Below are 27346 nucleotides of genomic sequence, written 5' to 3' on the forward strand. Positions count from 1 at the left end.
TTTTTGTTTTGGGTTTGTTTTGTTGGGTTTTTTTCCTTTCATAGAGTGCTTGATTTTTTTTCCACAGATTCAGCTATTAGCAAGTTGTGCCACTACCTTATATTCGTTCCACATAAAAGTTCTGGTAGCCCTTAGGACGATGTCTGGCACGTATAAAGTAGAAAAAAAGTAGGACTTTCAGAAACCCAAAACTAGCAGCTTCAAAAAATTGTCTTGTTTATTGCAACTTGAAACCTCTGTGTGTCTGAGGACACAATCAATAGAGAGTCCCAGGAATGAAGGTTTCTGTGTCCTTTCGTTTCAGCATTACGAGTCGGCTGTGTAGCACGGGCATGAGACATTTTAAACTTTGGACGTGATAATACTTTGTTTACATATTTGCAGCAGTGCTCGTCTGCTGCTTCACGAATTCCAAAAAACTTCAGGGTTCAAGAAGCGATAGCCTTTTAAGCAACACAAGACCGGGCTGCATGTGATACCAATTTGCAAAGTATTTGCAGTAAAGACTTGCTGACATTTAAGAAATACCTGTGTGTTCTTGCTACATGCTGCCTGTTCAGGAAAACTTAAGAGATCATAAAATCCATAACAAAGAGAGATTTTCTTTTTTAAGCCACAATTCTGTACATCCCTATCAGAGTTTCACAAGCCATTTTTCATCAACATTTGTCATTTAAAACATATTAACAAAAAGATTCTTAAGCTATATTCCGTGTATACAAAAGGGTCACAGATGGTAAAAAGATTTGTTACCGTGAGGTAGTGTAGCATTTTGTGATTATAAAATTAATCTGTCTCTAAATCTGTTTAAAGAGTTTTTGCCATATAATGAGCAATATAAATTATTAATTTTTTCATGTTCTTAGGGACTTTCACAGCCATAATTTTACCAACACAGCTGTTTGACCCAGTGACATCATGTTTTGCATATTTTTGCATTTTAATGAGTTAGTCATTTAAAAGGTTACAAAGAAACCATAACTCATAAGTAATTAAATTATTTAGCAGAAGAAGTATAAGAAGGTCTTCTGACATAGGTCACTGTGGGAAGGAAGAAGCATCAGTGTGCCAAATTGCACCTGTTTGTTGAAGATAGGTACAAACCAGAAGCTTTACTTTTAGATTACAAGTGGCTGTTTTCTCAGGGAAGTGACTGAATACGTGCACATACTAAACCCAACTGAATATTCCATCACTGAGATAGAAGGGTTTTAGACTACAGTCGCAAACAATGCTCAACGCTAAATGGGAGTTGTCTTTCAGGACTTGGATAACTTCAAGTTTTTTACAGAAAACACTTATGTACATGATGTGTTTTCCCTTTACAGTGCTGAAATGCAGACCTTCCAAGAGACTGACGTTTAGTTTTTTTCTGTAATGGTTTAATACAGATACATTTTTGGAGATGAAAGGTAAAGTGGAGGAACTGGGCAACTTTGGTTGCCTTTCTGCAAGCTAAAGATGTTACAAACCCAGACAAACCACTGAGCCCATCGAAATGTCTACATTTTAGAAAGAGAAAATGTTTACAAAAAGATCTTACACTATTACAAAAGGGAAGGAAATGAGGTGTATTTTAGAATAAATTTACTTACTTTTTCATGTTGTGCTACGTAAAAAATACATAAAGTCTATTTGGGGGTATATTCATTGTGAAGGACAAATGAGAATAATTAAGACATACTATGACGTTCTCAGGGAGGAGGCAAAGTGGATTGGAAAAAGAATTTGCAGTTGAGAACTTTTGCTGTCAGCTAATGGGATGCTTAGAAATACCATAGAAACATTAAAAAATCCCACAATCCAGCTTCATCTCTGCACCTTATTTGAGTATAACTTTCAGACAGTAACTGCTATTCTCTTGATTTCCCTATCGATAAATTAGAACCAATAGTTACTTGTTACTTGCGTGGGTTTAATGCACATTATTTCATTTACCATTGTTTCTGGTTGCATTGATTTCAGAAAGTGGCGTTCTATACAAATCTGAATAACCTTTTAATTAAAATCTTAGTGAAAAAGTGAAATATGCATGAGGCTCGTGTACCCTTCTGAAGCTTCTGAAATTTTTGTCAGAAAAGAAAGTAGAATAGTTTCTTAAGCTGGGGGACTGGGGGGGGGGAAGGGAGGGCGGCACAGAACTGTCGAAGTACGGACTTTAATTACAGAAGAGGTTCCTATGAGGTATCATTAAAAGATGCCAGGCCTTGGGGGTAACTGCTGGATTCATTCTTTCGCAGGTTGTGTGGACCCCAAAGCTGTGTGCGCTTAGTGAAGAAGAGCAGAAATTGTAATTGCAGCCTGGGCAGTTGTCGTGGATGGATTGTTTGCAGTGCTCTATCCCGCCTGCCTAGCTGGGATGGTTTCATTGCCATTCAGCCTCCGATGATTTCTCCAGATAGCCCGAATCTCACATCAGGGAGAGGTGGTGGGGCTGAGGTTTATTAAACAATGTTTGAAGCAGTATTTGTATGTGAACCTCATTCTTTTCTGTTAGTTCACAGAATTAAGTTAATGCTATTGCATAGTTTCACGTATTTCACTTGCCATGAGAAATAATTTTGTGCTGAAAATCCTAGTGAAATTAGTGCTTGTAGAGGCACAGAAGTTCCCTATCAAGAATACAGCACACAACTGAAGGAGTAAAATTCTTATAGTTCATGGGTGTGTTTATTCAGTTTTGGCCTTGGGAGCAAACATCACAAAACAGGGTTGCAGATCTTACGCATAGATGTATAGGGGTTGCTAGTTATAGATAGATGTAAAACATTAATTCTTTTCAAAACTTTTCAGCAGTAAACTCAAAATGTGGTTACAGCCTCTCTGGTGTTTTGTTTGTTTTTTTTTTATTTTACCCTTGAACATTGATTTGTTTAGTTCAGCTGCACTAGCACCAAATTAACAAATAGCAAAGTAAAATATACCAATGACATGTTTTATACTTTCCAGCAAAAAGATACTATCTATGGTGAAATAAAATGAATACAGTTCTGCATGCAAATAGATAGGGACCTAATGCAGTGAGGAATTAGAAGGCAGTAACAGAAAGGAAATGAAGAGTTTATTGTTTTTATAGCTCTAATATCCATTAAAAGTTAGTAACACAGCAAGTGACAGTTTGGGTAAGTGTAAAGTGAATGTTTTGAAATAAATAGCGGTTGGGTGACCTGGGATGTCAGGGCTCTAGACAAGGGTGTGTGTTTGTCAATATATCCTACATGTTTTACAGACTCCTCAGGGAACAGGGGAAGATACAATTTCACCTTTTCTGTGCCAAAACATTTTAATTATATCTTCTTCCAAGTACAGCGGTTCAGTAACCAAGGAGCTGACATTGATGCATGTGTTGATAAAGCTGCAAACATTCAAAATGAGATTAACAAAGATTTTGAGGAAAGGGTGACAGCTAATTTTGCACAGCATTCTGCATCTAATTCAGGTCAGTGTAATGATAGAATATTTTATAACTGTTGTGTCATCCGGAGGGACTTTTATGATGCTTTGTGTTTTTGAGGATTTGTGTATATGAAAGTATAGTTCTTAATACATCATTCAAACAAGTTATAACTTTTTTGTTGAATGTCTATTGGTTGTGGCCATAAACAGGAATAAACTTCAGCATTTAGAAGCAATTTTATGTATCCATCAGCATTCATCACAGTAATAGGTTCTTTTTGTCTAATTCACCTTGAAAGTATTGACTTCAGATGTGAAATGGAACCAAAACTACCATGCCCATTTTGCAGCGTCGCTTAATGCCTGCAAAAAGATCAGATGGAAAGTTATATTAAGTGTATTTAAATAATCAAACTGTAGTTTCTTTGTATGGTGTGAGACCTTTTGAGAACATCTCAATGTATTTCTGCTCTATTCTCCTCCTTGTTTGAAGGCAACTGACATTCTTCTTTCACTTTTCTTTTTGTTTGTGAAATTTTCTCCTTTTTTTTATCCACTCACTTCTCCATCTGCTTTCACTTTTGTTTGCTTGGGACGTCTCTCATCCCAACTTGATAATGAGGAATGCGGTGTGACCCTGACCTCTATCAGCCCATGCATGACCTTCTGACTCCCCCACATAACCTTTGACCTTCTCTTTGACAGCTTGATTAATTACCCTGTGTTATGATTTATGAGTAAGTGCTATGTAAAAATAATAGACAACAGGTGGTCCTCTAAAAACTTTTTGTGGCATGTTTTCTTTTCCTGCCTAGCTTGATGAGCTATTTTAAGTTGGGAACTTAGTGGGACAATGTGTGTTTGGCAGTAACACGGCATTTTTACACACTTGGACACAGCGCTGGAATTCAGGCAGCCGAGGTATAGCTGGGATGGAAATATCACAAAGTATTAGCAGGGCACAGTTGCCAAAATGTACATTGGGTGGAAAGGGAACGCGGAGTCAACTGACATTTCAGGCGTTTCGGTCTCAGGTCATGTCTTGAGAAAATTGCCCAAATAATGGAGGGGGCATTTTTCAAGCTGAGCTGCATCTCCAACAGCTATGTTTACTTTAACGCTTCACTAGTGACTTCTGATTGGTTGTCATGACCTCATCCCACTCTGGCACCTACCATGTCGCAACAGTGACATAGATGTACCCTTCTCGTGGAAAAGATGGGAAGTGAACAGGACAGACATCGTCAGAAAGATGAATGGACATGGCCGTCCCCGTTTTAACCACGGGCAGGTTTAAGAGCTGAGCGCTTTTCATTGCGTTTCCCCCGAGAATTAACTCCGGTCTTGTTGCCAACGATCCAAATAGAAACCTGAACTTGAAAATTCAGCTTGATAAAGCTTAGGAGAATGATCTCTTTCAGACCCTCGCTGGCAGTCCAAAAAGATACTAAGGTCAAAAGATTCCTCTCCAGGCCTGACCTCTCTGGTCACATATGGTGTCCCATCTCGGTGGATTAATATGCAGAGCTGAATGCTTTCAGCTCATTATTCATGTGGCCAGGCATGAGGTTTCAAAGGGTTTGGAATTTACCTCAAATGCATTGGGGTTCTTTTTTTTTAACCTTACCCTTACTGACAGAGGCAGTGATTTTGGTATTCCTTCCGTTCCGAACATCTTGCGTGGACTTCCAGTAAGAGGCAGAAAGTGCTGCTGCAATTCATGTGTTACGGTGGAAAGAGTTGTGCGTTTTTCTGGCTTTGTAGTAAAGGTGTTGCAACCAAGGTGCATGATTCTTGCCGACACTTTGGCTTCGTCAGCCTGCTTTTCCTTCCGTCACCATTTGCTGGCTCAGTCATCAGTATTAGTTGTGTTTGTGTTTATGAACCTGAAAGTGGAGTTTGCACACAGTCCTCTGCCTCCTCTCATTACCTGGAGGATGCTAGTAGTTAGTGCAGATTACATTTTGCTTACTTTAGAGCGTTCTTTGAGGAAAGAGCTGTTAATCAGGTGTTTCAGCCTGAGAAAGGAACTGTAACCGCATCCACTGAACCCGTAGATTAGAGGCTGAGACTTGTATTTATCGGTGTCTGTCCCGATTGTTGCGTCGCATCACAGGTACGCTGACGGGGGTTGCGGGCAGAGCCTGGCTTCCGTGCAACATCTGTATCCTCTCAGACATCTGGCAGAGCACGGCTTGCTTCAGTCAGCTGAAGATTGATGGAGGTGGGGGGGTTGTCCCAAAGTTTAGCTTTTTACCGTGAAAAAACTTTGCACTTTAGAGAGTGTTTTCTCTTTCTGTGTGTGCTGGTCACATGGGAGAAAACTGCTCCGCTGCTGGATACATTGCAAACATACTAATGTTTTACTGATGGTGGCTAGCTTGAAAAACTCTCCTGGATGATGGTACTACCTTGCATCATAGGTCACTATGTTTTAATAATCCCGTTAGCTCATCACAGCTAAAATCGGTGTTTTTAGTGGCATTGTGATGTAGGCACCCCTCAACATGACTTTCATGTAAAAAGTTACTTTTTAATGAATGTGATTTTGTCTTTGTTGTGCCAAAGACTGTGTATCTTGCCGATTATTAAAGTTTGGGAAAGGCCTGGCTTTAGATATTAGTGGTCTTGTATGTTCAGTTTTGCGTTGACTTGCACTGTGCTCAACCCCACTGCGTTAATGAGGACTTCCACCTTTTTTTTAATTGTCTGATTGCACTGAACTCCAGTGGTGCAGCTATGCCTACGTGAAATACATTTTTTAAAAATTAATTGAACTTAAAAGCCATGTTGTTTACACAGATGTTATTTAAGAGCTGAGTATTCCCTTCCAGTAGAAAATGCTTGGGCTAAGACTGAATGAGAGAGGTTGTAATTGGGTACAGTTTTACCAGTCACTTTGTTTTTCCATATTGCTTTATACATGTTACTCTCAGATCTTCTTTCTGGTGCCATTGTTCATGTCTTGCAATTTAGGGTGCAGAAGTACAAGGGAAGGGGAAATATACTACATCATGTAAGCGAAACAGTCTGAAAAGAGTTTCCTTTCCTAGGAGCAAGTCTTATGATTATTTTTTTCTTCATTTATGGGAAAACCTGTCATCTCAGTTATTACTTAATTATTTTAATTGTACTGACCGGAAAGACCTGCTATCTTGGAGAAATTTAAAAAAAAATGTAACATGTTAACACTATTTAAAATGTAATTGATAAAAAACCTTTAATTGATTTATGAAATAGTGAATTTAAAAATGGAATCATATTTCATCTGTTGATGTCTGTGTGAAAAATTGACATTGTGTCCTCATAAAATTGGACAAATGAGTCATGTAATTTTCAGTTACATAATCAATAACTTAGACAAATTCTACTTCTTTGATGATTTATGTGTCTGCTTTGTGGTCAGCTTAAAGCGGACACAGTTTCAAATCCCTGCAACACTCGTAGACCTGTAACAAACACATGAATTTTGCATCTGGCATTGTACCGAAAACAAAATGAATCGATACCACAGAAATCTGCTCAAAACGAGCGGGTCAAGAAGATGAACAGCGCAGAGAGCCCCAAAACCACCAGCCTGCCAAGTGCTGCCGCAACTTGGTCCTACCCTGCAAGCAGCGAGCTTTAAAAACCATCTTTTCATCTCAGGCATGTAATTTAGGAACGTTTAAGGGGTGCTCTCTCCTGCGATGGAGTTTGGGCTTTGAGTTTTCCAAGTCGGAAGTTTTGTGTGTCAATAGTACGATGTTGAGTGTTAATATGAGCAGCAATGGCTGGGGAAGATTTTAAACTCTGTCTTCTTTACTCTTCCGTTTTCCTTTGCTCTTCCCCCTTTGTTTGTTTGTGTATTTGCCTGTTTGTATTTGTCCCAGCGCAGTTCACTCTGCAGGGAGGGCAGGGGAGCGACATGACAGGAGACTGCTCACTCAGGGCGCCACGTCTAGCGAGGAGGCAATTTTCTCTTTGGCCTACGGTGACCTTTTTTGACTACGTCCCTTACACCAGAGACAGTGCCCTGAATGCCTCTATTTCACCCTGGTTAGCAGAGTGCAACCATACCCTTTAACTTGGTTTTCGGTGGGAGGAGAAGCGGTGGCAGACGTTTGAGAAGGGCACAAGGACGAGGGGAAGGAACTCCCTTCAGATGTGATTTTGATAACTAGTCGAGTGTGTCCAACTGTAGAAAATCACCGAGTGACAATCTGTCTACCTGACAGTGGCCACAATGCGCTACAAGGTTTGTGAATGGCTCTACAGATTAGAATAAAGCCAGCCCAAATAAAGTATCCTTTGTTGGTGTGGGCTTGGTTTGCTCTGGCCGGCTAGGTATGGGGACCTCTTTGATCCTCGTGCCTCCAGCCCAAGTGCAAAATGAAGCGCCGAGTGAAAAGCTGGAATAAAGCTGTTCGGTTGGATAGTTAATATAGACGTTTCCAAAAAGTCAGTCTTTATTAAAATTTACTTTTAAAGGACAGCTTGTTTTTTGACTGGGAACCCTGTGGTAACTCTAAGGACTCATCCGTTAAATGCACGTGCTTCTCTTTTCTCCCTGCCTTTGCGATTATATCTTCCACGAATATTACAATTCTGGTGTGATTTGCCATCATTTAAAAATCATAATAAAATGATTGGCTGATTTACTCAAGATTTATTCAAGATTTATTTCTCATTCATAAATTCATGGTGGTGGTTTTCTTTTTCAACCATCTCATTTTCTAGAGGCACAAAAATGCAGCTGGTATGCTCAAAAGCATCCTGCAGGTCACAGATTTTCTCTGGTTTTGTTGAATACAGGACATAATCCCAGTGAAGTTTTAGAGCAGATTTAAAGATGTACTTAAAAGTCATCCCTGCAGTAGAAGAGTTGACTTGTAAGCAATACCACTGAATCAGTTTTGGTATTGATTCATTGTTAGTGCCACTATTGGCTTCTGCATGGTACGCTTGTTGTCAGCTAGACAAAAGGTTTTACTATTTTAAACTGTGGTGAATAATTTTCACATGCTTTCTTTAATATGTATATGTATATATATTTTTTTATATATATATATATATATGAAATCCCTCCATCCTTTTTATTTTAAAGGTTTTTATTGGCTGAGTATAAAGCTTTTTATTCATCATTATGTAGAGTTCTTAAAATAATATTTTGCTTTTAGTTCTCATACTGTTTTCTGAAAAAGTCCTGTAAAGCACTTATGAATAAAACAACATATTAAATTATTTTAAAGGTAAAACAGGCAACTCTTCTGATGCCGAGGGATGTGTATGAGCAAAAGTGCACGCACAGGCACATATTCACGCATCAATATCCCTTTAATGACAGAAACGAAACAGGCAGAATATTCTTAAAATACTCTTCTGTAAATTATGTTGTGTGAACTTACTGAAATAAATATAAAAGTTTTTAAGAGCATTGAGGAAAAGGCAAAGCGTTTTCAAGCATTACATCTCCTTTTTCATATTTCTTCTTTTTGTGTGTGTGTGTGTGTCTCTCCTAAAACAGGAAGGCTATGGAGTAATAGTACTGAATCCCAATGAGAACTATATTGAAGTGGAGAAGACAAAAGCCCAAGAACAGCTGTCTTCTGATAGCTCAGATGAACCTGCAGAAAAGAGGGAAAGAAAAGATAAAATCCAGAAGGAAACAAAGAAGCGACGTGACTTCTACGAAAAGTATCGAAATCCACAAAAAGAAAAAGAAACTATGCAGATGTATATTAGAGTAAGTTTCTTTTGGTTTTGTTTGCCCTTCTTTAGTGATGTATAGATATGTTTACTGTCCGTATTGGCTAATAAACAGCATGCTTTTTTAAAAACAAACACATTACCGAGATGGCATTCAAGAGTTCATACAGAGTTCCTGGCTTTTTATTCTATTGATATTTTTTGTCAGTTATTGAATGTGAAGTTTTGGAAGAGTTACAAAAGATTCCTTTCTAATTTCAAAGGGGAACTTCAAATAAACCCCAAAGGAACTTACTGGTGCTATCAAGAAAGAGAATGATTTAAGGAAGACTTTGTAAAAATGATTTTGTAAGCAGAGGTGTACATAAGAAGCACTTTCTAGCACAGCTTAGCCAACATATTAGCTTCACATGTCGTGCATGCGTTTATTGTATTATATTGTCTTATATTGAGGAGGCAGTAGTTATAGCCTGATGGTTTTTTAACGTATTACCTGCTGAATTAATAATGTATTTTGGAAAATGCTGGTGTTCATCTTGTGTGGTAGCAGATTTACCCTATAATGTATTGTTTTCATATGAGCAGCCATCCATTGTGTTTCAGCTGAACTTCTGAAGGCAGATAAAGGAGGAGAGTTATTAATATCTTAATAAATATTTAAGCTAGAATAGTTCGAGAATGGTGTAATGAGGAAACTCTGTCCCTTGCTCTTTTCTTACTCAGTGAACCCTTGCACTTTGTAATGCTACCAGCATGGGATCGTTATAACAGTGCTACCCGAGGATTTCTAATTCTGCAGGGGGCACAAACAATATTATTTGCACTTTGACACATTCTGCTTCATATACATACTATGCATTATACATTCAAGAATGAGTCACGCAATTTCCAAAGCCCTTATTATGAAAGTTAGCATTTTCATTCAGCAGTAAAACATGTCAGAAACGCCACAGCGTAGTTAAAACAGTAAAAATGGATATGCCTGTCTGCTGCGACACAGAGAGTAATCCAGCAAAAGACATGTTAGAATCGTCTTAAGTTTTAACGTGTTCCTATTAGTTGTGATTTAGCATAACCATATTTGTAGGGAAAATGCAGTTGTACTGGCTAGTTTAAAGTGTTTGTAACCTGGATGTGAGTTTTTCACTCATACCATAAATATTGCTGTGTCTTTTGAGAAATACCTCGCTACTGAGTATGGGAAACAAAAGGATGCATATACATATTCAAAGTCACCAACAGGGCACTGTTTTTTTTATCCACTGCTTTTTTATGAGAGATGCCATTCTGTCCACCAGCTAGACCCTGCTGCTTAAAGAGGTGCAACCAGGTTTGTCTCAAGGTCCGTCAGAAGCCAGTGGACAATGTTGCTGTATTGTCCAGAAAGGTGTTTAGCCTTCGTGCTTGTCCAGTGTCTTCTTGTTGAAAACGAACCTTTTCTTTGGAACCTTTTCGGCAGTTCAACCTTCTTGTGGCTCTTTTACTTCATGAGGCAAGAAATTTGGCTTTGGGAGGTTTGACCCCCAAAACGTAAAGCACATGATTCCATCCCATTTTCTTTTTTATGCAGCTCCTTGCCTCAGATATAACTGTTGAGGTTCCCTTTATTTAATTTTCTTCAAACCAAGGAAAAAGTAGCATAAGTTTTAATGAAGGTGGTGGTGGTGGTCTCCTTTCCTGGGCAAATTAACTGAAATTGGGTTTTCTGATGCGGTTGGTGTTTTATTCTGAAAGAATTCGGAGGTTTTTTTCTTTAATGGGCTCTAGTACAGAGTTTTTTGAAACAGAATGAAAAACGTCCTTGTTTTGGTGTGTGACAGGACAAAGTACTGCAATTTGCTTGCCTATCAGTTTCTGAAAGGAAACTGGACCACTGTTTGGGTGCCATTTACTCTGTTGGGCAGGACTCCTAAGTCTGTAGGCGGTTGCAAGAGAAGTTGTGAACATAACGTGCTCCGCTCGACCTTCCTGGCCACAGACACGGCTGTCAGTCTGTCCGGGCATCGCACGATGCGACGGTGCAATGAATATTTGCAGGGTGTTTCTTGCCTCCCATGCTTGGGTCCGTAGGATGACCTGTACTGCAGGAATGGCCCTTCGTTTGCACCATGGGACTTGCTGCCAGGCTTGCTGCAACCACAGGCTGCTGGTTTGGGGTAGTCTCAAAGGGCAATTTAGGTGTGACCTTTACTTAGTGTGTAGTATAGCATACGTATGACTAGCCGGGCTCTTGAGGTAAAGCATATTGTCACTCCGCAGAAGTATTTAAAGATGTTATATGCTTTGCAATGATCTCGTCAAGAGTTTTGAGAAGCCTGAGCAAGCCTTACGTCGTCTTTGCCAAGCAAGGAAAACTGGTGCGGAGTGAGTATATGAAAAATATCCTCACAAGAAGGCATCAACCAACTGCATCTAGTGTTGAAAGACAATTTGTTTGTGTCAAATATGCCGGAGGAATCGTTTCAGACTGTTAAGTAGTAGGAATAAATATCCTCGCTTATGTTCTCATAGGGTCATTGAGATCAGTTGTGATCTGTTGAGGAAATGCCATTTGAACAAATTAAAGCTGTCTGGATGATGCTCCCACTTGTGCAGTTAGATTTTCCAAGAACTGGAAAAATTGAGCTCTTCCATGGCAAATTTCTTAAAGTGTTTTCTGTGTTTTCATAGGGGAAAAAAAAAAAAAAAAAAAAAAAAGAAATAGCTGGAACACTCAAGAATATGTAAAAGCAGGGTCTTAAAATACAAAATCTCAAATTGCACTGTATTTTTGTAGAAAATGAGTATAAATAAAAATGACTATGGGAGTGTGTAGTGCATTAAGCACAGTGCTTGAAAGATCAAAGTACTTATTGTTTCATGCTGGAAGTTTCCTTAACTATGAAATAATGTACTTTCTGGCATACATTGTGGCTTGTTAAAGGGACTGATTTGGTCTGGGCAATAAACATCATGTCAAACATTATGGCAGAAAAACCTGCTTAATATGTTTTGTAATAAGACAGAATTTTTTGTTCTTGAAAACATCTGCCAACTGAATTCACGAGTGAAGACAGAAAATGTCATCAATTCAGTAACGATCTTATAAATTTGGTTTCTTTTTTGGCGATGCAAACCAAGGAAAAAACTTCTTGATAATCAGCACTGACTATAATACTTTACGGAATGATTTAAACAAAAGCGTTTTACTTTTATATAACATGCTAATGAATGCATGTGAATTTTAATACTCTTACTGTTCAGATTTTAACAAGCATATTGCCAGCAGATCGTTTTAAAAGCATCTGTTTTTTAATGTGTTGAATGGAGGATTGAGTCAAATAGCTAAATATGTACATACATCCTTTTGAAAAACATATCTCTGTCCTTACTTATAGATACTACCATTTTTTCTTAGACCACCAGAGGCTGCTGCTGTACATACTGGCTAATGCTTCCCCCCAGAAACTTAATACCCTACCAACCTTCATTTATTACTGAACCAAACTGAGAATTTGTTGATCTCTAACCTTTTTCTATGGAAACAGATCATACAGGCTTAAATGTGACATGATTATTCCCTCCATCCTCCAAGCCATCTCCCACTCCCTACAGATTATCACATTGACAGTCTTTTCTATGTTAAAAGACACTTAGAAATGTAAATCATATTTATCCCCTTCTAAATAACATTCACCACTTAAACAAGTACACTGAATGGATTCTGAAATGTTACTAAAGAAAAAAGTATAAATCACGTAATTTTGTAATAATAGTAATTTGCAATAGTGTTGTTGCCACAATAGTCGAAGGATATCAAAGAGGCGCCGAAGGGAGAAGTAGGAAGAAGTACTACCTTTTATCAGACTGAGTGACGGGGTCAGGTTTTCTGAGTAAAAGGAATAAGCCTTTCCTAGGCCTGTACACTGGGAATTTTGTCCTTTTTTTTCCACCGAGCTTAGCCGTCTTAATGATTGTTACTGCAGATATTATTTTCATTATAGCAGAGTCTATAACAGCGCTATTTATACTAACAGCATATCAATGAAATTAAATTAATTTTGGATGTAACATACTTTTCATAAATAATTTTTTCCCGTTTTCTGCGAGAGATTAAATAGGAAAAGATCATGTGCGACTAATTAATTTGTTTTACTAAAAATGGATGCATCAGGATAATTTGTGCCAGTGTTTAGGAGAAGGTAGTAAAAAGGCAGGTTTATTAATGCACGGTTAAGTACGCAGTGGCTGCTGGCAGGCAGGAAATCCTGGCAAGCGCACGAGCACAATTGTGCCATTCCTGCTTATTGTTCTGTGCGGCTGACACGAGGCATCGCCCAACTGAAGGTCACCGCGGAGCGTCCGCTTGGGCAGGGTGACCTTTCGGCGCGGCGGATTTATTCCGTGCTGGAGACGGGGCTGTTTGCCGGCGGAGCTGCGGTCCCGCCAGCTGCACGGGGCTGGCCCCATGGCTGTCCCCCAGCAGATGCTGGCTCCTGCCGCCTTCCCAGTGACTTGGCAAGGTGCGCGCCCATGCTCGTCCAGAGGCCTTGCAACCGCTCAGCGCGCGGCTGAGACCCAGCTAATAAGCCCTTTATTCCACCAGAAGAGACAAAATGACTGGCGCGAGGCAGGCAGCTCCCTGCAGGTGAGGGGGATGCTCCAGCACACCAGAAGTCCGTTGCAGACCATCAGGACTCGAGCCTCCAAAGTCTCGGTCTGATGTTTATGTCACAATGGCTTTTTTCTTTCCCCTTTTCCAGCTATCTGCGTTACTTCGCCTACACCTCTGACATAACACCTGATTTTACTTTGCCCAAACGTACCTTTTAAAGCCTGTTACTTCCTTACGTTATTGAGAAATCTCTTTCACTTCTAAGCAACCCTAGGGTCGTGCTGGCAGTGGAAAACTCATGAGAACTACTTAGAAACTGCCATGGCTTTATTGTTCTTGCCCCATGTGCCAGAGTTAAAAAAGACTGCAATTCAGGTGCTGGGACGTAAACGTGTAGTGACATTCCAGGTGCCACAAAATATTTGGGACACCTGGAGAGATCTGGCCGATGTCTTGTAGGACCTGCACCACCCTGGCCCAGCAGCTGGAAGCCAAGCAGAGGGCTCTAAAGCATCTAGAGTGGCACTGAGCACCTACAATTACACCTCCGCATCATTCCTAAAGGGTCAGATAAGTTTGAAGTTCCTACAGCAGTTCCATATGAGAGGAAAAGTACGTATATATTGTATTTTATTCTATAGATACTATGATGAACAGACATCTTACATTAAATAGCTAAAGTATGTAGAGTTCAAACTATAATAGTATTCAATAATTTATGCATAGGCTATTTAGCTTGTGCAGTTAAATTGGGTATTTTAAAAAATCCTGAGATTGTAAAGACTTCTTATGGTGTGTTTTGCATCCAGAAAAGTTGTATTTGTCTTCTTTTCCTTGAGCAAGTGAGAAATCAGAGACACAGATAATCACGGAAGGAAGATTTTGCATCTCTTCAAGAGCACCACTAGCTGTTCTTTCTGCCGTACCCTCTCTTTGTTCCACATTTCACAAGTATGGTTTAATCAAAGAAAAGGAATAAATCGGGGCCATCGAGCTTTGGTGTCTTTCAAACATTCATTACATGATGCCGAGAAAATGTGCATTGTTAGATCCGGCTCCTAAAACGTGAGGCAAGCCATGTGAGCTTCCAAAAGAAAGAACCAGCTTGCGTCTCTCCTCCCACCACGAGCTGTGCGGTGCTCCCGTTGTGCTGAAAAAGACCATCTCTCACAGGTCAGATGAGCCCGCCTGCCTTTCAGACGGGATTCAGGCTCGGTAAACCTGGCCAGTTAGCGAGCTAATGGTGAAGGAAACTAGCTCAGCAGAAAGCGGACCTGCTTGTTGGAGGCAGAGGTGAATAAAATTATTCAAACTTCTTGTACTCGGATACTGCTTGTCTTTGATTGTGGAGCCATCAGCAGTGAAGGACTGAAAAGACCTTGTAGGTCTTCTGGTCCGTCCTCCTGCCAGTACAGGTTGCTCTCTGCAAGTATCCTTTATCATTTATCTAACAGAATCAAAGGGTAGTATCCTGTTAGCTGGTATCCAAAACAAGGTTAATATCCTCTGACCTACTGCACACAGTTGCAAATTTTGATGCTAGGTTTTAGTGTGTTTGGGAAAACTTGTAGAAAAAAATGTAGCAGGGGCTCGAGTGGTGACATACACCTTTTTGCAAAACTTAGAGATGCTTTACGAGTTTTTTTCTTGGGGACCAGTCGGTCATAAGAGCCTTCTTGGAGATGGTGAAAACTAATTTCTGAGATAAATATAGATATATAGTCACCTTAAGATTGATGGTGCTGTTGCAGAATAACCCTATTCTGTCAGGGACACCACCCCAACCCACTCCTCTAGAAATATTTATGGGTTTTGGGTAGGGGGATATGAGGACTGTACCACGATGCATGGAGGTCAGGAAAACAACATTGGTGGAGTCCTGGGAAATGAGTGTCAGCAGATAGGGAACCAGGGCACAGGATGCACAGTACGTTCAAGGATATTGTTTTCACCTCATCTGCTACAGAAAACAAAGTGAAAATTCAGGAAAAAATAGTGGGGCTGAGGAGGGGGGGCAGGGGTGGAAAGAAGCTTTTGGGATTAAGATAAATCTGGTAGTTCCTCTGTAGTCTGCTCAGCTGCCTGCAGCAGTGACGGCTGCCAAAAGGGCTGGAAGTAGTGGAGGAAATGATGGCATGGACAAATGTGGAATAAGCTACCCAGAGAAAACACCAATTCCTACCCACAATTCATAAGTGGCTGACAATTTGAAAAATTAATTATTACAGTCCTATCATTAGTTACATTTTAAAGTCCTTACAAGTGAAGGATTTTACTATCTAAAAAACTTATTTTTGTGTGAATTTACTTACTGTGTGATGCTATTTTGAATAATTTGCCTCTTGAGAACAAGGTTTATCTTTTTAATCAGCTTGTCATCCCCACACAGGCAAAGAAATATGTCTTATTGTGAGCTCGAAGGGGAACGGAGTCGTGGAGTCGTGACCTCCATTCTTGCCATGCCTTAGTGAACTCCGTAGCCAAACAGTACACCCTGAGAACAACCCTTTACCAACTTCAGATCTGTTAACTTCATTTTCGTAGTGTCCAGACAGAAGTCTTCCCTGAGGTAGTCTGTTTTACGGTATCTCAAGCCTTGAACTCTCCTAAATTTTAGAAGTCTTCCCGTTCCTCTCTTGGCTGAATCCTTGTTTTATCCTTCTCTTCCCGGCTAAAAGAGGATGCTAAACTGATCAAAAATGCTTTTTGTCTTTTGTGGTCGATGGCATCGGTGGCAGGTTTTCTCCTCTGAATGGGCTGCATGCTGTTCAGCCACACTGTTCTACACTTTGTTATTTAACAGTTGATTCTCGTTCTCTTTCTCCACGTTTTTTCATCAGTACTTGGCAGGAGTGAATTTGTCTATACACAATGAGGTGTATTTTCTTTATTATCAAGTAGTACTTGAATTTTAGTTAGTTTTCCCAATAGATGGCACTGCTTGGAGAGAAACTACTGAATAAAGAAAGACCGAGTTGTATTTAGAGTCACCAAGAGTTGTATGTGTGGAGGAGCCTTAAGTTTTTCTGGGCTCTTAAGCAATAGTTTGGGAGCTTCTAGTTGGTACTTTTAGTGAAAGCATGGAGTGAGAAAAATACTACAAGTGTATGGAATAGGTTCTTCAGGAAGGAGGGGATGTCCCTGGGTTAGTAGCATTTGACAGACATAATCATGCTGCTTCTATTACTGGCAAGTGGTGTGAGTAATTGCGAGGATTGCACATCAGGGTTGCAAAACAGAGCTCCAGTTGCCGTTCTGCTGGTAGATCGTATAGCAGGAGTGATCCTTCGTTCACCATCAGAATGTGCTGAAATAATTTGCCTTGTGTCCAGCCGAGTGTCAAGTTTTTAGTACTTTAAGAAAAAACTGCTTCTGGTTGCCTTACATCTCTGACAACAACCTGCAAAAGTCCTACGTCTGGGTTTGTCATGTCCTTATTGAGTTAGGGAGTAAACGGAAGAGCTGCCCTGTCCTAAAAGACTTGCTGTATGACTCACACGTTGTCTCGTATCACTTAAATTTGGGTCAGTCGTTACACCTGTGGTGCAGCGTGACGTACACAGGGCCGTTCCCCCTTACACACTCAAGTGTGTGCACACAGGCACCACCCACACTAAAGCACACCACACCTATACGTGTTGGAGCATGTTCAGCGTCCCGCAGACTCTGCAAGAGGTGGGCTCTGACACAGTGTACGCAGGCATAGAATACATGAGACTGGAAAGTTTCCTTTTTACCAAAAGCAAAGATTTAAACAGTACATCCAGTCATGTAATATAGGAAGAAATTTTAAAAAGCGGTTAATTCAGACAATAGGCCTGGTACTTCATATGCATCTGCAACACGTTTGGTCTTTGGGACTGGTGTTTCCTTCCAGGATGGTTTTTCTTTCCTATCTCCTATCGCTTCCACCTGCTGTGTGACTGAATAATCTGATATCATGGGTCTTGCAAGTTCAGACTATATCCTAGAAAAGTGGACAATTTACATTATCACTTAATTGTGTCACAGCCACTCTGTTCTTAACCTGGTAAAACACAAGCCTTAATTGCATGTAGACATTAAGAAGACAGATATTTCTTCCATTTGGGGATCTGGTTTTCTGAAGAATTCTTTTGAAGTTAGAGAATTAAGTGATGAAGAAATTTGGCAAAGCTCAGACTGCATAAGTCGTTTTGAAAGATTTTCTAGGTTCTCCAATTAACTTTTGTGGTCTTATCCTTGGATAAGTCCGTGCCCTCATGTGTTCCACCTTGCGGGACAGCTCTCTGCACCCCTGGGTACTCCGCTTTGCCTGTTGCTTGAAAAACGAACAAACACGTTTGATGACAGGATCATGTTACTCATCGTGTGTCCTTTGCACTGGCTGCCAAAGAAGGGTAGGCTTATGTTTAACGGCTGTTGCTTATTTTTAAATCCCTCACCAGTAAAGACCTTGGCCGTGTGTGAAATCCTCCTCGATGAGATATGTCAAGCTTTCAGACGCCGCGTGCTGTTTAAGGCTCCGACTGCTTTGCCTTAAGCGGACAAATGAGTTATTGCTGTGATAGGTCTTAAAATAACAGCATCTGATTTGATCATGGAGTCCACTTGTCTTAAATACCTTTCTGCTGCTGTTGGCTGTTTGTTCTTTATGTCCTTTTACCGTTTCCTTTCCCTTTCTGTCTTGAACTACCCCAGCTGACTGATACAGTTTGACTGATAATTAAATGGATTTTTATCCTGATGGGCACCAGACAGTATGATCACTGGAGCAGAATACTGTTGTTATTCTGTTACAATTGTGGTAAATAACCATAACGTGATTTGCTAACAACACTATGAAATAAAACCTATTTCTAGCCACAGATGAAGTGACCAGGCACCAGACTCAGCAAAGACAGGCTGCAGTTGCAGAAGGTGACCACTCCTCAGTTGTGCTGGGGGTCCAAAGGGCATACAAAAGGTGGAAAGAAAAAGTTACAAAAAGGAAATATTTTACAGAAGTTTGTGTCCGCAGCGGTAGTCATCTGCAGGACCTCTGTGAAGTGTGTTCAAGGTCACCATGTCTCAAAGGCATGCAGTTCAAGGATTGGGGAACTTCCACAATACACGTTTTTACACTTCTGCAGTGCTGGAACTACAGAGCTTGCTCTTTTTGCCTTCAGCTGAAAGTGTCAGGCATGGCACTCGTGACCAGTCCTGGCTGATGCTGCTTTAAGCATGGCTTTGAAATAGATGACCTGCAGAGATGCAGATTTCTCTGCCCATGGCAGGGGGGTTGGAACTAGATGATCTTTAGGGTCCCTTCCAACCCTGACCATTCTATGATTCTATGCTCTCCAGCTGGTGTGGTTCAATAGTTCTACATTACTAAGTTCCACCTCAGCCCTCAAAGAAGTATTTAAGTTATGCATAGGCTTTGTGGACGTTGTGGAGAGAGGGGAATTTTCCTGCCTCAGACCATTTGGTACTATGAGGTTGTGGTCGGTCATCCACTTAAAAGAGCAGGCTCGGGTGACTGAGACCAGGAAGCCTACCTAGTAGCATGGTTAAGACCATGTGTTCTTCCACAAGTACTGCTACAGGAACGCACCTTGAAAATGCAAGCCCCTTCAGACATGCAGTGGTGTTTCTTGGCAATTTTAAGACATATGTGTTGAGCAGAATGTTCCTGATTCCTTCAGAGATCGAGAAATTCCCCAAGTCAGATCATCTGCTTAAATTTACTGAGGGACCTTAGAGCAGTACAGCAGTAGGAGTTTTTTCACAGATGTTCTCCAGATGTTGTTGGCATGCCCCTTTTTTAATAATGACAAGGATACAAGTACTGTCTATCTCCTTCCTACTCCCTCTCCTTTGTTATTTCTTCGGCAAAAGGGGTTTTGTCTACGTTGTTAATTTGAGTCCACAAACTTTCATTTTAAACTACAAAGCAGTTCTTGAGTTTCAGAAGAGAAAAAAATACCCTGTGACATCCAAATTGATTATTTGTCAAGTGCGTGTTTAGAAGAGGATAGACACGGCAGAATTAAAAAGGCTACAACTTTATTAAAGCGTTAGTGAACAGCGGTTTAATTAAGCCTGTGCATATCCGCTTCTTAGAAGATTTTGTCTACACTGTTAATTTCAAAGTGGGACCTGAATCTATGTCTCATCTGCAGGCCAGTGCGTTAACTACAGGTTGCCTTGAAGCCCTGGGACAGGCCCCCAGTTCCTCTTAATCTCTTAAACTTGTGCCCTGTTGGACTGAGTCTAGAGAAGGGCCATGAAGATGATTCGAGGGCTGGAGCACCTCTCCTATGAAGACAAGCTGAGAGAGTTGGGGTTTTTCAGTCTGGAGAAGAGAAGGCTCCAGGGAGACCTTCTAGCAGCCTTCCACAAAAAAAAACAGGAGAGGGACTTTTGACAAGGGCATGTAGTGATAAAACAGGGGCAATGGCTTTAAGCTGAAAGACCAGAGATTTAGATTAGATCTCAGGAAGAAATTCTTCACTCTGAGGGTGGTGAGGCACTGGAACAGGTTGCCCAGAGAAGTTGTGGCTGCCCCATCCCTGGAATTGTTCAAGGCCAGGTGGGATGAGGCTTTGGGCAACCTGGTGTAGTGGAGGGTGTCCCTGCCCATGGCAGGGGTGTTGGAACTGGATGATCTTTGAGGTCCCTTCCAACCCAAACCATTCTATGATTCTATGATAAAGGGTTATGAATTATTTAAGATACTCCTGTCCAATTTTCTGTGAGTGCTGTTCGTTGGAAGAAGTCCGCTCATGCAGACACCTGTGTTGCCACCTCCAAAACCAATTGGTGCTGCTTGGTGAAGAGGCAGGTTTGGGTATTCTTTGTACTGGGACATTGGGCACAGTGAATGCGATCGCAGTTTGGAGGATTTCCAGGACATCTGGTACCTGGCAACTATCAACTCGTACCACTCATTGTCAGCTTTATTACTAAACAAGGTTTATGCTTTAAAATATGTTAGTGTAGAAATATTTGCACTAACAGAGCTAAACTACAAGAATAGCAAAATAGTTAAACATGGATTGTTAAACATTGTTAAACTGTTGTTAACCATAAGAGCTGTCAGAGCTCATCCAAAGTCTCAGCCTGAAGATCTGGTTAATCATGTCCTACAAGACATCCAGGGCAAGAGACAACTTTCCAAGAGCATTATTTGGGCTACAGCTTTTCTGCTGCCAGCGTTAAGGATGGATCCTGCAGTTGCCCAGGTCTGTTCTTCTGTACAGTCTCTTCTCTAGTGCAGGATGGAGCCAGTCCTACTTCTCTTTTCCTGTTTATCCACACTTCATTCCGTATGACCGAGCACTGGGACATTTTGTGGCAATGTGGGGGATGGTGGTGAGTTGACCTTGGCTGGCTGCAAGGTGCCCACCCAGCCACTCTACCACACTCCTCTCAACTGGACAGGGAAGAGAAAATATGACAAAACGTTTGTGGGTTGAGGTAGGGACAAGGTGATCACTCAGCAATCACTGTCACGGGCAAAACAGACTCGACTTGGGGAAATCAATTTAATTTATTGCCAATCAAAAGTCAGAGTAGGGTAATAATGCAACCAGTTCTTAAAACACCTTCCCCCCACCCCTCCCTTCTTCACAGCTCAACTTCACTCCTGATTTCCCTACCTTCTCCCCACCCCAGGTGTCACAGAGGGACACGGAATGGGTGTTGCGGTCAGTTAATCACATGTCTCTCGTGCTCCAGTGTGGGATATCTGCTCCAGGTGGATCTCTGCTCCCAGAGGCACCACGGCCATCACTGACGGGCTCAGCCTTGACCAGCAGTGGGTCCGTGTTAGAGCTGGCTGGAGGTGGCTCCATCTGACATGATGGAAGCTTCCGTCATCTTCTCACACAAGCCATCCCAGCAGCACCCCCTAATACCAAAACTTTGCCACACAAACTCAATACAGGGTTTATGTTATTTCCTGACACTCTTTTCCTTAAGGCAGGTCTTGATTAACATTTCTGTGATGTATCTTAATGAGCACGTTGCTGGCTTCACCCTGTGGGTGCTCTCTGCATCTTGCTTTTGCCACTTAAAGTTAGTTCCTCCCTCCCAAATAGCAAGAGGTAACAAACCTCACAGAAGAAGGATCTGAGATCTTAAGCAGGAGGAAGTGCTCCATCATGAATGGTTCTCTTTTCCTGATAGATTTTGTTGACTTTGCACTGTTGTCAATGAGCAAACTGGATTTTTTTTTCAGAGAGGCTCTGGTAATGGGGTGGCATGGCAAAGGCCAGCAAAGAGATGAAATGGGGTTTAGCATTTATCAAATAAATACAGGGGGCTTTTGTTAGGATTGCTGTCTATTTTGATCCTGTTGTAATGTTTTATAGCAAACTTCGACGTGAAATGTTGGAGGACCAGTCTGTGAGACGGACAATATGCATGCATGATGATGCAAAGAAGTTTAACAAAAGGACTTAAAGAGTAGAATTGTTTTTAATTAAAGCACAATAAAGTCCAAGCCTCCAAAACTAAGTACCAGTTTGAATGGGTGCAGGTTGCAGATGCTGAATCCACTTAATCCTTGTTTTAAAACACGTCACACACATGGTGTTGGCTAATAAAGGATTAAAATGGCATCAGGGACCTTTTATAACAGTAACAAAAGCTTCATCCATGAGTTTTTTTGAGGGTTTATTTTTCTTATCCCACCCACGAGCACAGACATCATAGGTTACATACTGTATAGAAGATCTACATTATTCTCGAGATCTTCAGTTATCTCTGGAATTTCTGTTCCATTATTGTTCAGTCTATAATCTCAATAAGACCCCCAATGTTTGGACTGTGCTGCCTGAGTTAGAAGATTGCTCCCAATTTTCCAGTTAGGTCAACCAAAAAAATTAAGATATGATAGAGGGTCAGTGGAAGAAATTCATATCAAAACAACGGCTCACCATGTCATTATGACAACCTGCTGTAACAAATGTGCTTCTGTTTTAACTTATGACAATTAATTGCTAAAAGTAATTTAATCTGACAGTGGCAAGATGTTGAAAGACTCGTGAAGATGTCATAAAAGCGACCTTTCTGCCCATGTGCAACCAAAAGCCATTTTTAACAAGGAGCCTCAAAAACAGTACAACTTCTTTTGTACTTTGTTAATTAGTTATTGATTTGAAACAATGCTCTGCCAAATATTGTCAGATTAGCTAGACGCCAGCAAGGTCACAGTGTGACAGTCTAGTCCTGATAATCTTATGGTATATAAGAATTCTTTTTTCTCTGAACCTTTTGTTCCGATATCCTGAGAATTACATTTCCTGGAGTTAGCATTTGTGCTAATTTAAAATACAGCCAAGCTGTCTGTTATGTAGTTGGATGTTTTGAGTTGTTAAAAAATGACACTGTGTTAGAAGAAAATTGCCAGTGATCTAATGTCTAATGGTCTTCGGCGACGCACCGCTGCCGTGACGCCGACGCCCTCCCAAATCTGGGCAGAAAAGAGCCCACTTCAGTAAAATGGTCAGTGCAAGGGAGCTGCAGGGTTCAAGCAAGAGGTACAATGAGCAAGTCCTGAGGTTGTTTAGCAACTCGTCAGGGTTAAGGATCATTTCCTAAGCTGACATAATTGCAAAACGAAAATAACGGAGGTGGATCTGGACAGGAAAACTGAGGAGCAGAATTAGGGCTTGAATAGCTCAACGTTCAGCTTTTCAGATTGTTGAAACGAGAACCAATAAAAAACGCAAATTTGAATTTCAGATCGTGTTTGTCATCTGTTTAGGTGATTATTTTATAAGCTAATGGCAGTTACTTCAAATACAATTAATTATAGCATGCTACATATTAAGGCACTTCAGCAAATCTTTATAACTGTACATTAAATAAATAGTATATCAGTTTACTTAAAGCCCCAAGCACTTTGCTCTCTTTATTAGGAGAAATCAAATAGCTTTAAGCCTGTTAAATCTTTGACTTAAATAACTGCTCTTGAGTGTATGTAATAAATAGAGACAGAGATGTCAGGAAGAAAAATACAGGGCGAAGCCATTCTATTTAGTTTAACTCATGTAAGAGATGTAAACTCTGTAACAGACTTTACAGCTGAGCTTTGTTCTGAAACCGTAGCTGTTAATGAAAATAGGAAGTTGTTGTTTTACTTAAATGTGTTGAAGTTTGTTAGATTCATTGTTTCCTGTGGTGGGGAAATCTGCATTTTTCTTGGCCGAAATGCTATTTTTCTTGCAATAGCATGGTAAAAAAAAAATATCTGTTTCTCATTACAACATATAAACAGATTGTAAGAGCTGGAAAGTAAAATAGTCTTTAAGTACTTTAGGAAATAGAAAAATAACACTTCTGCATGACTTCCATTAGGAGTTATTGAATGTTTCAGATGCATTCGTTTCAAAAGACATTGTTTTTAGTGTTTAGAAAAATGCATGTAATCATTTAAACGACTGGCACAATCTCTCTTTGTGTCTTACAAAGATAATTCTTTTTGTAAAATGTCTTGTATTCATTTTTGCTTACTTGCCCCCACAATTAATCTATTAATTGCCAGAAACATGGCTGGTGGGGAAGACAGCTGCGAAGATACAACCTGTTGGTTTGTTTTAGAAATACTCTTTTGTTCCCATAATTCGATGGCGCAAAAGGCCGTCTTTGGTGATGTTTGTTACGTTCGGCAGAAGGATGTTGTGGGCAGAATCTCTGTCCCTGAGGTTAAGTAGTTTGGAAAGAAAGCAGTATGAGGAGACATAAAAAAGGTGCATGAGACATGTAGGGATACGTACCAGTAGTATTAACAGCCCCAATCTTTGGGCGTTTTTACCAACTGGAGTCTCTTTGGCCAAACTGCCATAGTTGTTGTTCCAATTAGAATATGTAAGTCCGCCCATAGAGGCTGACTCCATGCTCGGGGCATCGTGGCACAGGGATTTTCGTGTGAACTGCTCAGGTATTTGTCAGTAGCCGTGGTACAACTGTGCAGGCAGGGCTGATCCGAGGAATCATTACTACACTGCTGCTCCACGAGTTTCCCCATGCAGGATTTCCAAGCTGTTTGCCTGAAGATGCTGTGTGGAATTCAGACTTCCTTCACCTGGAACCCTGCAAGTTATATGAAGAGGGGAAAAAAAATTTTTAAAAAGCGAAAATCCGAAAGTCTGTCAGAGAGGTAAAAGGGAAATTAGTTATTTTTTTCTCAAGTAAAACTTCCTTTGATTCATTTCCCTCCTTCCTCCTATTCTCTTCTCCTGCACCTCTTTCCTCTTGGTGAGTCAGCGGTGTTCTTGTCCCCAGACTAAAAGAGGCAAATGTCATATTTGTGTTTATTTGCATTCTTGTCTTAATGATAAAATAATTAGCTTAGGTGACTCCTACCGCATCTGTCAGATTGGAAACAATATAAACAAAAAGGATACTGCAGATATTGAGGGGCAAGACCTGTTTTTTGAAGGAAGGCTTTTAACTATTTACTCTCCAGCTCAATAGGGAGCAATTGGCCACTAATAAAAAAAAAAAAAAAACCAAAAAAAACCCCACCAGTTATTTAAAATACCAACCCCCCCAAGCTTTTGCTGGATATGATAATTAAGAGCCACTGAGAAACTGATTTTGCCTGCATTTTTCTTCTTTTCGGTCTCCTTTCCTACACTTTAGCAGAAGCCGGTTGGGTGGTGATGACAGGACATGCCAGACTCCGGCAGAAGTAACAACGGGAAAATCCAGACTGGAACAACAGGCTGACAAAGCTGTCTTACCCTGGCTGACAAGCAGATAACTTTACCCAGGGAGATGTTGCTATAATAACTTTTGAGACTTAATTAATTTAGCCGGAGATCGGGTTTTACTTTATAAACAGAAATTCCACCTGCAACGTGAGTCTTTTAAAAAACCCTCATACATTCTTGGGGCATCTGCGTGTTCCCGACAAGGCCGCCTGTGAAGACCCGTGTCTGCCAAAATTAACACATAGTATGAGGTCAGCAATGCCTTAATGCAGCTGAGACCGCTGGCAGCTCTGTGGAGAGCATCTGTAGCTGCTGACAGCTTCACTCCGTGGGTTCCAGGCCATCGTTTGCCTGTTGAAACGCTATAAATGAGGGCTTGAAGGCAGGTCCCGTGGCTGAGAGGGTGGAAATCAGGGTTTCATTTCCAGGGTCAGCTTGTTCCTCTCCGAGCAGAGGTGGTTGGAGCACTTTGGGAATAGGAGAGAGCAGTTTTGGAGTTTTTTAATTCAGAAGTAGGTCTAGGTTATTGTTAGGGAACTTTATTAGTCAAGGGCTTGGAGAACTCTCTTCTGGATTGGAGTTGGTTCATTTTTTTCTCTTGTGTGCAATAAAGCTGGATATAAGGGGGAGAAGTAACTCACTCCTGCTGCCCCAGAGGAGATTAGGATCTGAGCTCCCTCCATTCACATGTATCTATAGCAGAGCTCTGAATTTTATTTCCTGACCACCATCAGCAGGGAAAGCCCAGCTTGCATCCGAAGTGGGAAAAGTGGGACAGGATCCAAAGTTGTCTTGGATGGTAGTTGCGATGGGAGCTGGGGAGAACAGCGGCCCTGGGGAGGAGCCAGAACACAAAACATAAAAGAACTTTACTGGACAGTGTCAGTTCTGCAATAGCTAAAACTCGTCATTTTGCACTGAGAGTGATGGTTTAAATGTCATCTCAGTCTGCCAAACAAGTTTTTGTTTTACATCTTTTATGGGGCTATTAGAGATGCCATATATTGCATGTTTCATGTAATACTTACTCCTTCAGCAGGTCTGTCGAGATTGTCTGCTTTCCTGATAAATTCTCGGGAGTTTTGGAGGTGGGACCACTCTCTAACTTAGTATGATGTGTATTTAACTGCAGTATGTAAGACTCCTGATCTTCCTTTCTGCTGCCGACTGTATACGCACGACATCTTTATTTCTTCGTCAGCAATATTGGGAATCTCTGGATGCTTCCATCACCGGCCCACTTCAAAAATGAAATAGGCAGAAGAAATTACACAGAATCACCTCAGACAGATCTGGGAATAAGACTGAGCTCCATGATATGACAAATGCAACCTTAAGCGACTTTGCCATATTGCTTTCCAAAGGCACGTGCCAAATGATAACCTTGGCTGTGCTATTTATATCTGCAGCTCCACGAATGACCAGGCTTAGGTATTGTGATACCTGGTTTCTCCTTCTGTCTCAAAAGCAGCTGCTACCTACTGCCAGCCTATTCGTCTTGCCCCCATCTCAGAAGATGCCCTTAAAAACATAATATAGCCTTTTTATTTCCCCAATTATTCCTGCAAGATAAGTGGAAGAGACTGGCTTTTTTACATCCAAAGGCTCTTGGTTTAATCCCTGGTAAGGTCATAAGTAAGGAAAAATACAATGTGACAATGTGACAATTCTGAACGCGTCTGAGCGCAGTTGCTTAGTAAAGTAACACCGCTCGCCAATAGCACACTAACATTATTTTAGTGTTGAACCTCTGCAAATTCAGTGCTCTGTGTTTCCACAGAGCTACGCCAGCCGCTGATGTCCATGAACCCGCTCTGCCACCTGCACGGCAGATCAAATCCTGCTGCGCGGTGGTGTTTAAATGCAGCAAAGTATGCAAATAAAATCCATACAGAGCCCATAGAAGAAGGGAGGAAAGATGTGTGTCCTCCATTTCAAGGCCAAAGCATCAGTTGTCTGTGATTTCGTCTCTTCCTCTCCTGTT

The 27346-nt window shown here is 40.9% G+C and overlaps 1 protein-coding gene across 3 annotated transcripts in view; it reads left to right on the plus strand.

Annotated features, from left to right (window-relative positions):
- ARB2A (ARB2 cotranscriptional regulator A) overlaps positions 1-27346 on the plus strand; it is a 276209-nt gene that overhangs the window by 124638 nt on the left and 124225 nt on the right. For all 3 annotated transcript variants that reach the window (XM_086629569.1, XM_086629568.1, XM_086629570.1), the window contains one exon: positions 8903-9121. In XM_086629569.1, coding sequence (XP_086485695.1) covers positions 8903-9121 — 219 coding nt within the window. The remainder of the gene's footprint in view (positions 1-8902; positions 9122-27346) is intronic.

This window comes from Tauraco erythrolophus, chromosome Z (assembly GCF_009769465.1).
Source record: "Tauraco erythrolophus isolate bTauEry1 chromosome Z, bTauEry1.pri, whole genome shotgun sequence".
NCBI lineage: Eukaryota > Metazoa > Chordata > Aves > Musophagiformes > Musophagidae > Tauraco > Tauraco erythrolophus.